This window comes from Acanthochromis polyacanthus, chromosome 14 (assembly GCF_021347895.1).
Source record: "Acanthochromis polyacanthus isolate Apoly-LR-REF ecotype Palm Island chromosome 14, KAUST_Apoly_ChrSc, whole genome shotgun sequence".
Classification (NCBI taxonomy): Eukaryota; Metazoa; Chordata; class Actinopteri; family Pomacentridae; genus Acanthochromis; species Acanthochromis polyacanthus.
In genome coordinates, this window is record NC_067126.1 from 25,890,717 (window position 1) to 25,904,129 (window position 13,413).

At 39.8% G+C, this 13,413-nt stretch overlaps 1 protein-coding gene across 2 annotated transcripts in view; it reads right to left on the bottom strand.

Moving 5' to 3' along the window:
* The window catches only part of LOC110964384 (TSC22 domain family protein 1-like), a 35,572-nt gene that overhangs the window by 6,029 nt on the left and 16,130 nt on the right, over window positions 1-13,413 (bottom strand). Inside the window, exon 1 of one of the 2 annotated variants that reach the window (XM_022213094.2) lies at window positions 1,246-1,575. The exons of the other annotated variant lie outside the window; for it this stretch is intronic. Coding sequence (XP_022068786.1) covers window positions 1,246-1,355 — 110 coding nt within the window. The 5' untranslated portion in view covers window positions 1,356-1,575. Of the gene's footprint in view, window positions 1-1,245; window positions 1,576-13,413 lie in introns of those variants that run through there. 2 annotated transcript variants of the gene reach the window in all.

Consider the following 13,413-nt stretch of genomic DNA (forward strand, 5'->3'; position numbering starts at 1 on the left):
GGTGTTTTTTTTTTTTAAATAAATTGATCGTCATTTGCGCTATTACACTGTTGCCGTGACACTGTGTAGATGCCGACACCACACATACGGTGCTTTACTAGTACTTGTGCTTGATTTATTACAACACACTACAGAGCTTTAACAGTGTATACAAAATCAGACCGAGTTATAGGTAGGTCAGCCGACTGAAGGCCTTGCTGCTTTGCTGTAAATCAACACTGGCCTGGTGACCTACTGAAGCATCTTAAGAGAGAAATGACCCAAAACCTATTAAGCCCGTGCTGCTCATGTTCTACTTTTATCTGACGGTAGATAATAGTGATGGGAATTTAAAACACATGCGACCACATATCTGCTTTCAAAAACAAATACGTGTCAAGATTCTGCACAGTATATACATTTTTAAAGATGTGTATGCTTTACAGCAGTGCATGCAGCTGGCAATAATGAAAATGCTTTTAATATAATGGGGTCTAATATGATCCCAAGAAACAATGGGTCTCAAAAATGACCATGCTCTTAACTGGCATCTCACTGCATTTCACTAAGGCAAAATTTACTGCAGGGCTGCTGAAACAAGCTGCATTTACCAGTGTTTGCTGCTTTGAACTAATTTTCAGTGCACAAGAAACGACTTTAAATGGTAAACGCATCATGACACAAGTTGTGATTCCTGTGACGCTGTAGTTGTTAAAAACCAGTCCCATTGCCATTAAAAAAAACAAAAAAATTGGAAAGCTTATCTTGTAAAGCAAAGATACTGTGGGCTGAATGTGTTGCTATACTACTGCAAAAAAAAGAGACAACTTCATGTGAGTTGATGGACCAGATGGGCCAATCTGATAGCAAAGGAACAGCGTAAAAAAAAAGACAAATATGGCAAGCGATACAATGACGAAAAAGAAACATGCTGTGGGTTTAATTACTCATCATCCCCTGGAGATATTAGTAGGTGGCCCACATTTATATCGCAGATGTCCTTGCTGTACGTCATCTACTCTGTCTGCACATTTATACATTTTCACTACACATCCACACTCCTTCCAGTTTACTTACCACCACAAGATGCTAAACTGAAAAGAACTTCGAGTGCGGCCAATGCTAATGAAGCCCCTGAAGCCATGCGTGACTGAACAGAAAGGACAATATAGCCGTGCAGCCCTTTTGTGTGCAGCTACTGTAGTGATTGGCCCAGTCAGTGCTACAGTGTATGGACTCCTTGGGGATTCCCTTTCTCTATTTTACCTTTTGAGATGCTGCTCCAGCTCCCAGAACAAAAGATTCACCGCCATCTCGTCATGGCCTTGCACTCGTATTCCCTGCACTCTCATGGAGCCGTCCGTCAGCAGGAACATAAATACTCCAAAGTAACACAGCAGTGTATCCCAATCTTCTTTGTTTAGTGTTTTCAAACACCCCTGGTTCCTTCTTCAATTAGGGGAACAGATCTGGGTCACACCTACAGATGCATTAGCGACTGCGGCACTGAATTAAAAGTGGCGTGCCAGGATACAATGATGCATGTGTGCTCCTCATTTTTCCTCTGTCATCTATTTGTGTTTGAACGGCTGACTAGTGAGTGAATTACCGAATAAAGACAGTTACTGGGCGGGTAGTGACGTGTGATCATGTGATATGAGGAGTTACATAAACCATCAACAGAGATTAGCACGTGGCCCAGTGATTTCCTCACTCCGACACCACAAGTCTGTGCCCTTTGAAGCCCGAGACATGACCAAACAGTAACATTTTGAGCCTCAACGCTTTAACGTCAGTAATTCTAGCCTAGTCCCTTTCCTATTCCAAATGAATCAGTTGTGTTACTGACCAACAACAATCATTTTTCTCTTTAGAATATCGTAATTACGTAACATCACACGCCAATATTAAGCTCTGACTAATGGGGACAAAATGGTACAGGTTATCCCAAAAGTCAGAGGTGACAGAGATGATCATTAAGTATACATATTTTTTTGTCATGTAAAGGCTGTCACAATTGCTCAGAGGTCAAAGTCATCAGGATCTACAAAAGCAACTTGAACTTGTTGGTTTGGTTGGCACGTTCACATTGACTCGTGATTATTCCAGCACCCTAGTGAGTTAGTATGCCAGTTGCCTGCGTGATGGACAAGACACCTTTTGCTTTAAGGTCTTATCTTGTCATTTCTCATTGAAAACCAGCTTTAAGATGGCTTAGTGCCTCAGCAGATAGAAAACACAACATGCACTCGCAGGGCCTCCATTGGCTTAGAGACAGCCGGCCAAGAGACAACAGGTAAAAGAAGAGCACAATCCAGGGGATTTCACTTGTCCCAACAGACTCAACGTCCCTGGGGTGAATCAGTAGCACATGACTTCTATGTGGGTCATACGGTCCCAACACTGCCTGCTTACAGTGTAGATAACCAACCATTCTCCTAGCGACAGGTTTCAAACACCTTCAATCAAACTCTCCCTTCTTATTTAGAAAAATAATTGTATTGTAGACTCATTGTTCCCTATTTGAGATTCAATAGACCTTGCAGAATGAGAATGAACTTTAAATCTACAAACATAATCACTTCCCAGACAAGGGCAAAAAAACAAAACAAAACGCCTTTTATGAGCAGCTAACGTCACTGATGTTATATCACTTTGCTTTTGGTGGAGCATTAGATAATTTTCAGGAGAAGCACAAGGCTATTGTACAGTTGCTAACGTCACAAAAAGTGATGAAAGCAAAAAACCAGCATGATTGCGCTATTTCTGAACTGTGCAATGTCGGACCTGAATTCATCCTCACCTATCAAGTTGACAAAACAAAAATAACTGTGATTTTAAGTCACTCATTTCTTATTGTAAGCACTAGGAAATGCTACTCCATCAAGTGCATAGATGAACACAAATCAATAAGCCTAAAACATTTCCACAACCAGGCAAGAAACTATTTACATCACATAGTACACAAATTACCTGTACCTACCGTTTGTATGAATGACACAAGAACTAATACTTCAGTACCAACTCTATGCCAACATGTTTTTCTATGGTGCTTAAACACCATAGAAGCAGATGTAGCAACAGGTTTGCTGCAACTTGAGAGACAACAAAAACAGACAAAATCTGTGTAGAAATCAGGTTTGAGTTGAATGACCAAAAGCCAGAATGCAAATGGTATCGAAGAGCCTTTGAAATTATTAGAGGAAACACATTTAGTCATTAATAGTCATATGTTGTCAAAATGTTCATATCTGGAATTGTTACTGCTATTGTTTGCAACAGCTGCATCTGTTGTAGTTCACAAACAATGTAATATGTGCTTTTAGCCAATAGTTTGGCTGTTTTGGAGTGACAAAACAAATCTACAAAAATACTAATGAGAGTTTGCATCCAAGAACTGGACCTTTTATAGGTGCATATTAACTACTAAAAAACGCATAGTATACAAAAATACTAAATCTACACATACGCATCAAGAAGTGTTAAACTTGCAACAATGCAATTGTTTCAGAAAATTAGCTCCCAGAGGCTAAAATCATGACACGGAGGTTTATTTAAATGTTTTTTATACTAATACTAATTCCGAAAGTTCTTAGCCTGCACGACAAAAAATAAATTAAAAAACAAACAACAAAAAAACAGTTTGTGCTAAACACTGCATCACTAATAGGACTTAACTATCCAGTAACTTTCCATTTTGATTACAATGAGAGAGGTGCTATATACAGGTTGTCTTTGCTTCCAAACACTCTTATTTTTATTCTTTTTTATTAATGTATTTCAATGTTACTATGTCTTACAGGAAGAGAAATTGCAGTCAGGTCTACAGCGTCTCTGGGGAATTGCAAACTCTAAATGTTAATAAAAGGGGCCTGGCATGTCCCAGTGATGGAAAAAAGAGCTCTATTGAATTGTTGAATTGTAAAGGCTTTGGCTGAGCTGTAGTTTGATAGTGGAAAGCACACACAGACTTTACCAGTAAGCCCTGGCAGTGGTTTTTCCATAGTCACACCCTGACTATGGAGAATGACAGAGAGCTACTGAGTGAGTCAGTCAGAGAGGCAGGGAGGAATGATGAGTGGCCATTTTGGCCTCCATACGTAAGGGAGAGAGGTGCTATTGGAGCATTTGGGCTGACAGCAGCAAGTCCTTAGTCCTCACTCTATACTAAACTCACACACATGGGGGAGAGGCACAGGGAGAGAAGGAGGGAGAGAGTGAGCCAGAGACACAAGGGCTAGAATGTCCTAGATCCACCGCCTCAGCATTAGTACTGTCTCAATGAGTCATGGAGCGACACAGAACAGAGAAGAAAGGAACAAACAGACATGTTTCAAATATAGTTTGGCTGAGAGGGCACTGAATTGATTTTTAATATTCTGCTACCGTGCTACTCAGTGTTTAAAATAATCAGGTCAAATGTGTGCTTTTAGGCAATGTCGCTTTTACTGCTCTAAAAATGCAGAATTGTTCCAAGGTATGTGCGTACTTTTGACACCAAAATCCATAATTCACGAGACCTCAACAAAGACAAGTTATGACCCTTTATGGAATAAACAAAGAGAACCAACTTTGGTAGCATTTACATGCAATTTTCTTGCAATTCTTCTGAAATTCAACTGAACACTGGATATTTGTAAATAAGAACAAATTACATTATTTCCCAGCTCAAGTGCACATTAATACTGACAGAGCTCTCACTATATCAAGAGTTAGACTCAAGAACTGTAAATAAGCACAGCACACCGTACTTATCATTTCTCATTTAAAGCATGAATCTAACCCTGGTGTTTCAGAATTATATATATTTCCAAAATCATCCAAAGCAATACACTGGCTGTACAGGTTTTAGGATTAGAAATGCATCAGTGGCGTGGTCTTTGTGAAGTACTGCAGTGGTGCAGTGCATTGAATTTTTCTTAATAATGTTATAACTTTGCTTGCAATAGAATCTTGCTGCAAATCCCAGGAACCCTGCGGGACATACTGATGTCAGCTAAAATGTAAGGGACTTGATTCATTTTCAGTCTCAAGCTAAACATCCATTATCAAACTGAAAGACCCAAATGTTTTTCTGCAACCATGTCACCAGTTCTGCTTTGTCACTATACGTCTTAATGAGCATTAAGTAGAGATGTTATACCAGTGTTAACATCCCAACAACTTCACAGACATATAGAAACTGAGCGGCCTGGTCCTAAATTCCTTCCATGACATAAAACTGAGATGATCATGACAGAAGTCAGATTAGCTATATAAGCACCAGCACACATTACTCTTCCTCCCTCTCTTAGACTTTCTTTCTTACTGAAGATGCATATATCCGGCTTTCGTTTAGCATAATCAATACTATTCGTTTACAGTGCTTCCTTAATGCCTTTGCCTTCAGGCAAAATGTATAGAGTATGTGGAGAACTAGTCCAAAAATATATACAGCTATAAAATGAGGACAAAGTTAGACTCTGTAGATGATTAAACAATTAACATTAAGTTTAAATAAGTTAAATCTTGTAGCTTGATGTGATTTCTTATGAATTTAGACATCATTTCAAAACATAATGCCCTCATAATAAAAATAAGGCTTTTCAAACCTCAAAGACTAGAGATAGATGGTGATTCAATGTACTGGCAGACACAATGGTTGTCCATTAACAGACTTAAACAAACATCTGGTGTTTGTGTAGTCAAAGCAGCCTTCAGGTGATACAAGTAATGAAAAATGAATTACAGCACGTGGACACTCTGCTTCTAATTATTAATGCTCTTTATAGCAAGTGATATGAAAAGATTACATTGTTTAGCGAGACACTTCAGTACCTAATGGCAGGAAAAGCAGCCCGTTTTACAATAGCTTCCAAATCTCTGCCCATCTCGCAAACACTCACACACACAAAAGATCCATGTTACATAACTCATGACGGGTGTGTGAGCATCAGGTTTGAATAATGTGGAGTGAAACCTGGCATTAAAAGGATTAGTAGCCTAAGAACACACAGCGCTCTGAGCCCAGACAACACAGGACAGAAATAACGCTAACGGCAGCAATAAAACACGAGGATAAAAGGACTTCAAGGGAGAATGTACTAAGGCATGTCTCAATACAGAACCAACAATTGGATTCTTACACATAACCACAGTTGTATAAATTCACTATTCTCGATGCATTTTTATGGGCTGCAGTTCTGTAATGCATTCCACTTCTGATGTAGATATGTCTGTATAACTGGATGACAAGAAATAAAGCATAATTACACAGGTTTTATTTTAATGACTGATAATGTTGACTTTAACACATCGTGTTGGCAGTTTGATTTAAAATTAACTGAAGTAGAAATAGATTTTTAATATAGCCATGTTTATATATTTAATAGCAGCTGTCATGGGAAATGAAAGGCTTCTAAAGCACTGAGGAATAGTGTGAAACCAAGATTAAATTCAAAACAAAATTTGCTTGTAGACGCCTCAGGGTTTTTAGAGAAAACCATTTGAAATCAGCTACTTTTTTTTCCAGCATTGGCAAGTTTTAAGTCATTAGTATCGATAGAACTGCATCTTACTCGCTGTTCACATTTCAAAGTCTTAACCTTCTGAAAGCCAAGCAGTTTCTGGGAATGTTTTTCCCCTGTCCAATTTTTTTACTCACTGTGAGTCAATTGTAGCCTAGCCATGCTACACCCATGTTTCTGACAGCACAAGGGTCTAGGGAAGCTCGACAGGGAAGGAGGCGGGCTAAAAGGTTGTCTATCAAATCCCTCTGCAGCAATTGGGTAGGTATACAACCAATCAACGCAATGAATAGGCTGACGTAGTTCCGAGAGCACCGGCGGATTGTGGCTAAGTCCCATTAGCTTCCCAACCAGTGGAGCCGTGGAGCCAACTGGTATATTAAGGATTTGCCCTATCCCGTCGGCATAAGTCCAAATACATCTTTCTTCTCAATGAAACACTTCAGTGCCGTCCTTTGTTTATTTTTCAAGTTGAATTTTAGCTTAAAATCTTTAAGGGCTGTGGCCAAAGCCGAGTCGAAAGATAACTCTTTATTGTGCGCCGGTTGTTTCTGTCAGAATCGTCTTGCCTCTGTCGTCACTTCGTTACGCCCGCCTTCTGACTCTACACTTCATGGTGATTGGTCCGGCCAGTTTTAGGAGAATCCAGCCTCAAGCCTTATGGAGGGTAACTAGACCCACCCTGGCAGAGAATTAAATTCGTTGCCGTGGGTTGTCTAGCGCGGCTAGGCTAAGTCAATTGCTCATCGCAATGAAAAGTCCTTCACCTCTATGGAAATAGCACAAACTTTGAGAGATTACGCAACTAAAAAATGTCACAAATGAGCAGTTCAAGGACTGTCACAGAGTTCAAAATCCAACATTTATCCTCTCTGATAAACTGTGTAATTTTGGGATTTACAAAAAGAGAACATACCTTTAAAACCTGCAGGCAGAATTTGGGGTTCAGAGCATTAAAGTCAAAACTGGTCGTCATATAACCAAGACACAAACACTGTGAAAGCCGTTCTCATTTTCCTTTTTCTATCTTAATGTCTTTTTGAGGCTTTGGCAAAGTTTTGGCCCATCTGCCACTGAAGCTCTGAACAAACCAACTCGATAGTAATGATCATTTGTATTCATCTGAACGGGTTGGTGAACAATAATTAATGGTATATGTTCTATGTCGGGATTTGGCTCTCTGTATGTTTTGTGTTAACAGTAAAACAATACTTGCCTCTGGGACAATGGAGTCTATCTAAAAACTCTCTGCTGAAGGAGGAAAAATGACTCAGGCTGATGTCTGGGTCACGAAGCTTTATAACAAACACACACATATACCTGCTACACAGCCTCCATCTGACAGCCAGCAAAATGTTATAAATGTGCTGGTGCTGACTGGTGGGAGACCGCTTTTCTCATAATACTCCACAGAAGACTAACTGAGTCATCTGTATCTCTCATGCCCTTCTAAACTATACATCTCAACAAACCTCCCGCCAACATACTCAGCAGTTTTCTCAGCCAAATCAGTCAAAGCAGTGGAAGAAGATGCGCTGGTAATGTAAAGAGTCGTTTTTGGCCCGTGAGTAACAGCATCAGCAGAGTCCTATGTTTCGTTTTGGTTTCCCTAAAGTCACAAAGGAATTATGAACAAAGTTTTCACAGCAGCTTAGCAAATGAAAAGATAATGCAGTTATTAAACAAGTGAAGATTTAACATTACGAGACTTCTCTATTGCAGGTACTCCTGTATTTTTCCTGAACTTCAATGGAGAATGGAATACACCGTCAGCAATGTAGAAATTCTGCATATCATAAAGAACTTCACCTAAATCTATTACAATCTGTTTTTTTGGCTTGCACTGTTCTATGCTGCTGCTTCTCATCCCCGCAATAATACAGAAATATGTCTTTATCAAATATGTTATTTTAATAAAAAAGCAATTGATTAACTATATGTAAAAAAAATACAAAATCAAGCTTTAATTTTTTTTCAGGCTGTAAGAACTCCATTCCTGGTTTCTTTTCTTTGCGTTTTCAGCTGACGCAGGAGGCCAGGGAGAGTTCATCAAATCAATAACTGCAAAAATGAGGCTACAGTCCCTGACCCAGTTTCCTGCCTTCATTCATCTAAGATTACAAGTGAAGACAAGAGGACAGAGCAGTAAGTGGATTAACTAATGATGGCGCCACCGTCACAGGGGCTAAACCTCTGACGCCAGCACAGCTATCATAGGCACGGCTTAGTCACAAACAAACCAACAAACCGTTGTTTCCTGTAAGGCTTTACGATCAGGCAGGTCGGTGCTGGCAGTCTCACCATCATCCTGACACTTTCACTGAGCTGACCCTTCTCTACATGTCTTTTTTTTTTTTTTTTTACACATAAATATACAGACACACTGATCAGGCATAACATTTTGACCACCGACAGGTGAAGTGAATAGCCCTGATTATCTCTTCATCATTGCACCTGTTAGTGGGTTGGACATGTTCGGCAGCAAATTAACATTTTGTCCTCAAAGTTGATGTGTTAGACGCAAGAAAAATGGGCAAGTGTAATGATTTGAGTGAGTCTGACAAAGGCCAAATTGTGCTGGGAGGGCAAATGAGTCAGAGAATCTTCAAAACTGCAGCTCTTGTGGGGGTTCCTGGTCTGCAGTGGTCAGTATCTATCAAAAGTGGTTCAAGGAAGAGGGTCATGGACAGTAAAGGCTGATTGATCTATGTGGGGAGCAAAGGCTGCCCTGTGTAGTCTGATCCAACAGACCAGCTACAGTTGCTCAAATTAAGGCTTGCTCTGATAGAAAGCTGTCAGAATACACAGTTCATCACAGTTTGGTGCGGTGGCACAGCTGAAGACCAGTCAGGGTGTCCTGCTGACCCCTGTGCACCACCGAAAGCACCAGCAATGGGGACATGAGTATCAGAACTGGACCACAGAGCAAAGGAAGAAGGTGGCCTGGTCTGATGAGGTTGGATGCTCCTAAAACTGGCCGATGAATCACCATGAAGTGTAGAGTCAGAAGGCGAGCGTAACTAAGTGACGACAGTGGCGCGACGATTCTGACAGAAACAACCGGAAACAACTAGCCTAGCCGCGCTAGACAACCCACGGCAACGAATTTAATTCTCTGCCAGGGTCGACAACAAAAACGACAACAGTCGTTGAGCTCCATTAGCCCCGACTCTGAATAATCTTTCTGTTAACATGTCTGTAATATACTTGAGCTTCACCCATTGACTGTATAAATAAGGCTTCACCGAACTACCGCATCCTCTGATTTCCGGCGCTCTAGGAACTACGTCAGCCTATTCGTTGCGCTGATTGGTTGTATACCTACCCAACTGCTGCAGAGTGATTTGAAAGACAACCTTTTAGCCCGCCTCCCTCCCTGTTGAGAGTTCCTAGACCCTTGTGCCTTCAGACCCTGGGTCTAGCACGGCCAGGCTACTAATCCCTTGTAAACTCAGAAAAAATCGTCAAGTACATTTTGTTGTTTGTTTTCCATAACGTGCCTTAAGTGTGGGGTTGCTGCAACAAAAGTTTTTAGGCTGACTAACTATCAAATAATTGAAAGATTAGTTGATTAATTTAAGCAATTCATTTTACTCCAAAAAAGCATAATGACCACTTAAGCCGATTGTATTTTAATTTTACGTAGAATTGGGTAGAATTTGCACTGTGCTGCATTCTACAAAGATTTACATATGATAGTGCACAACTTTAGGGTTAGACTGGTAACTGCAATGACAAAATAAATTTAAGTAATATCATGCAGAAATCCAAGTTGAATTAAACCACTAAAGTAAAACCGTTAAATCAGCATATTACAAAATGTGTAATGATATAGTGGAACAACCCAGCTGAAGCAACTTCTTTTTCCTTCCTGTATAATTGTTCTCTGACTTTGGCAGTAGCTTTGAATTCTGTGTATATATAGCCAAGTTCAAGGCACAGCTGTTGTCTTTAATGCATGTATATGGTGAGGTTTTCAGACGATGTTGCGATAATAAAAGGCTTTCTCCAGTGCAGAGCTCCAACTTGGAAGTGTCTGCCAGTTAACCTGTACCTTAATGAGCTGTGTTCTAGTCACTGTTTCATACTTGTTCTGTTGTCTGACCACAGAAACAGAAATAATATGTAAATGAGAACAGCTTTATAGGAAATTCAACTGTATTAAAATACAGCATCCAAACTAAGCTGGACCCTGCTGACACTGCTGCCAGCATTATTTGAAACTGCAACTGCAGCTGACTGGAGCCAAAAATGACTGATATCACTACAGCAGTTACACAGCGATATGGAAGAAAACATTTGTAATAATGAACTGCTGCATTTTACAAAAAAATCCATGCAGTTTAATATACTGATGCCGAGGCATTTTTAGCATCAACGTCATCACGTATGCTGACTAATCATGGCAGCTGCCCTTATGAGGATCAATCGATTAATGTTCTCTGCCATAGTGGAGTTGAATTTTCCGATAAGGGGATGTAACCAATATGGAATGGGATCTCCTTCAATAGGATGTAGTCTTATGGATCTCCTGTAGCCGTGTTTAAAATAGCAATTAATCGGTCTAGATTTTAAGAGTGTAACGTGAGGGAAGCTTTGACTAAATATCAGCTAAGAATTAGTTTAGATTCTTGGGAAAACTGCCCACTTATAACGAGATTTACTACACTTACTGAATTACAAAGTGAATCAATAAAAAAGTCTTATCTGTTACAGCGGGGCAGCAAAAGGAAACATGAAAGAAAGAAAAAGAAAACCAGATTACTGATAATGTACAGTAGCTAAAAGCCTTTCATTACATTTCCTTCTGACCTTAACACAGAGTTACTTAAATTAATCAAGCAGCTGCAGCTCATCCAGAACGCTGCTGCCAGAGTCCTAACAAACACTAGGAAACTGGACCATATTACACCAGTCCTCAAATCACTACACTGGTCATCAGAGGCAGGTTTACTGTGTGTTCCCAGAATCAGAACCTGGACAAGTGAAGCTGCATTCAGCTATTGGGCTCTTCTCCTGTGGAACAAACTATAAAACAAACTTCTGACGTACTCACAGATAAACTCTGTGAGGCAGCACACAAATGTAACATTTCTTCAGGCATCATCTGACATCCATAAATTCATAAAGCGCTCTATTGTCAGGCAACAAACACATAACCCGCTAAGTGCTTGAAAATGCGGATACTTTCACAGGGATGAGCTGGTCCACACTGCCATCTAGTGGCTAGTACTAGAGGCAACATGACTTACTCCTAATTCAAATTTCTATCAGGCTGACCAAATAAATAGACGCCACAGCTGCATGTTTTCATTTATCGTGAGCTGCCAAACAGAGAAATACTTGCAATGACTTGACATACAACATTTCAAATGTGACAATCGAGCTGAGCCACTCATTGTTTGCTCTGAAACAAAAGGTTTCAAGAAACAAGCTTAAATCTTTTGTCTGTCTGGTACTCAACAAAAAAATAGTTTGATTAAATTTGCCAAAAAGTACAGTAAATTTAAACCGTCTCTTCAGTCCTGTTATCTCACTGAAGCAAGGACACTTGAAAAGTTTTAATTAGTTCGGTAATCATACACTGTAGCTACAGTTTCTTCAGCTTTGTTATATCATCACTCATTTTTGCACATGGCTTGTTCACCTAAAAGGCAATTTCAGATACTGAGATTTCAGCGTGTTGATTGCTTGATTAGTTGGAAAATAAGTTACTAAGTGAAATAAGCTGTTTTAGGCTTCATTATCAGCCACTACAGGCGCTTCTAGCATGTTTTTGATCTAAGGCTCCTTTTGCTGGAGTAGCATCTGATCAAATGTACGGTTTAAAAGATGAATACGTAAATAGAATTAACAGCTTTCAATTCTGACCTCTGTCCAGTCTGTGCGATTTCCACAACGCCTGCTGGTAACAATTCTTTGCTCATTAAATGGGTCTGATTAGAGAACAGACACTTGATGAAATTAACTTTCCCTTCGTTAGTCCAGCTGAAGTGGTTGGACGTGCAGTCTATGTACAATGCAAATGCTCCATCATCACTGTCCTGCAAGATCAAATTCATATGAAGCCTGTGAGAGCATAAAATAATATGCTCAAATGACACTGACAAAAGAACAGTGCATTCTTCTCATAGCTAATCGCCTGTTCTTCAGCACATAAACAACCTCATTATCCATCTTCTCAAATGTATCAAGCAACAAGGTAGCAAAGGTGTGCATGCTTGTTTCTCCAATACCAGTGTACTTCCTCCAGGTTATTTAGGAGTGTAACCTTTCACCACGTATTGTTCTCTCCAAAGCTCAGAGACAATATTGAGCTATGGTTAGCCCCAATTCATAGCTGGATGCATTACAGCACTAACTAGAGACCCCAGTGCTGCTAAAACAATCACAGCATTTCTCCCTTTCAGTTCACTTGAGGATTACTTGTGTGAAGCATCGTTTGGTTTTGTAAATTCTTGTTAATTTGCATACTGAGAAGAGACTATAACCCTGTTCATGGTTTTCTTTTGTCTTAAATCCACATTTGTGCAACCTTGAAGAGTCTTACAGCTGCTATGCGACCTTAATAACTCACATGACTGCTTCTCAAGTCTCTGATGCTGAGGCACATGAACGCATTTCAGATTATGACAGCAGCACTGAACCGACAGTGTAACTGTCAGACGACAGATTTTATTTGTAATGAATAACTGGGATTTATTATCTGTAGCCAGCATTAAAGATCTAAAATTTGACTTTCATCATGTTCTCAGAAGAAGAAAAACAACGGCTCTCTGAAAGATGGGGAAAGCAAAACTGAATTTATGACAGAATTAAAAAATGGTTAAAGATTAAAAAGCAATGAGCCAAGGTCCAGGCTTGTTAAGAGGGATACTGGGGAACATGAATCTGCTTTTGGAAAAATAATACAAACCAATAACAACGA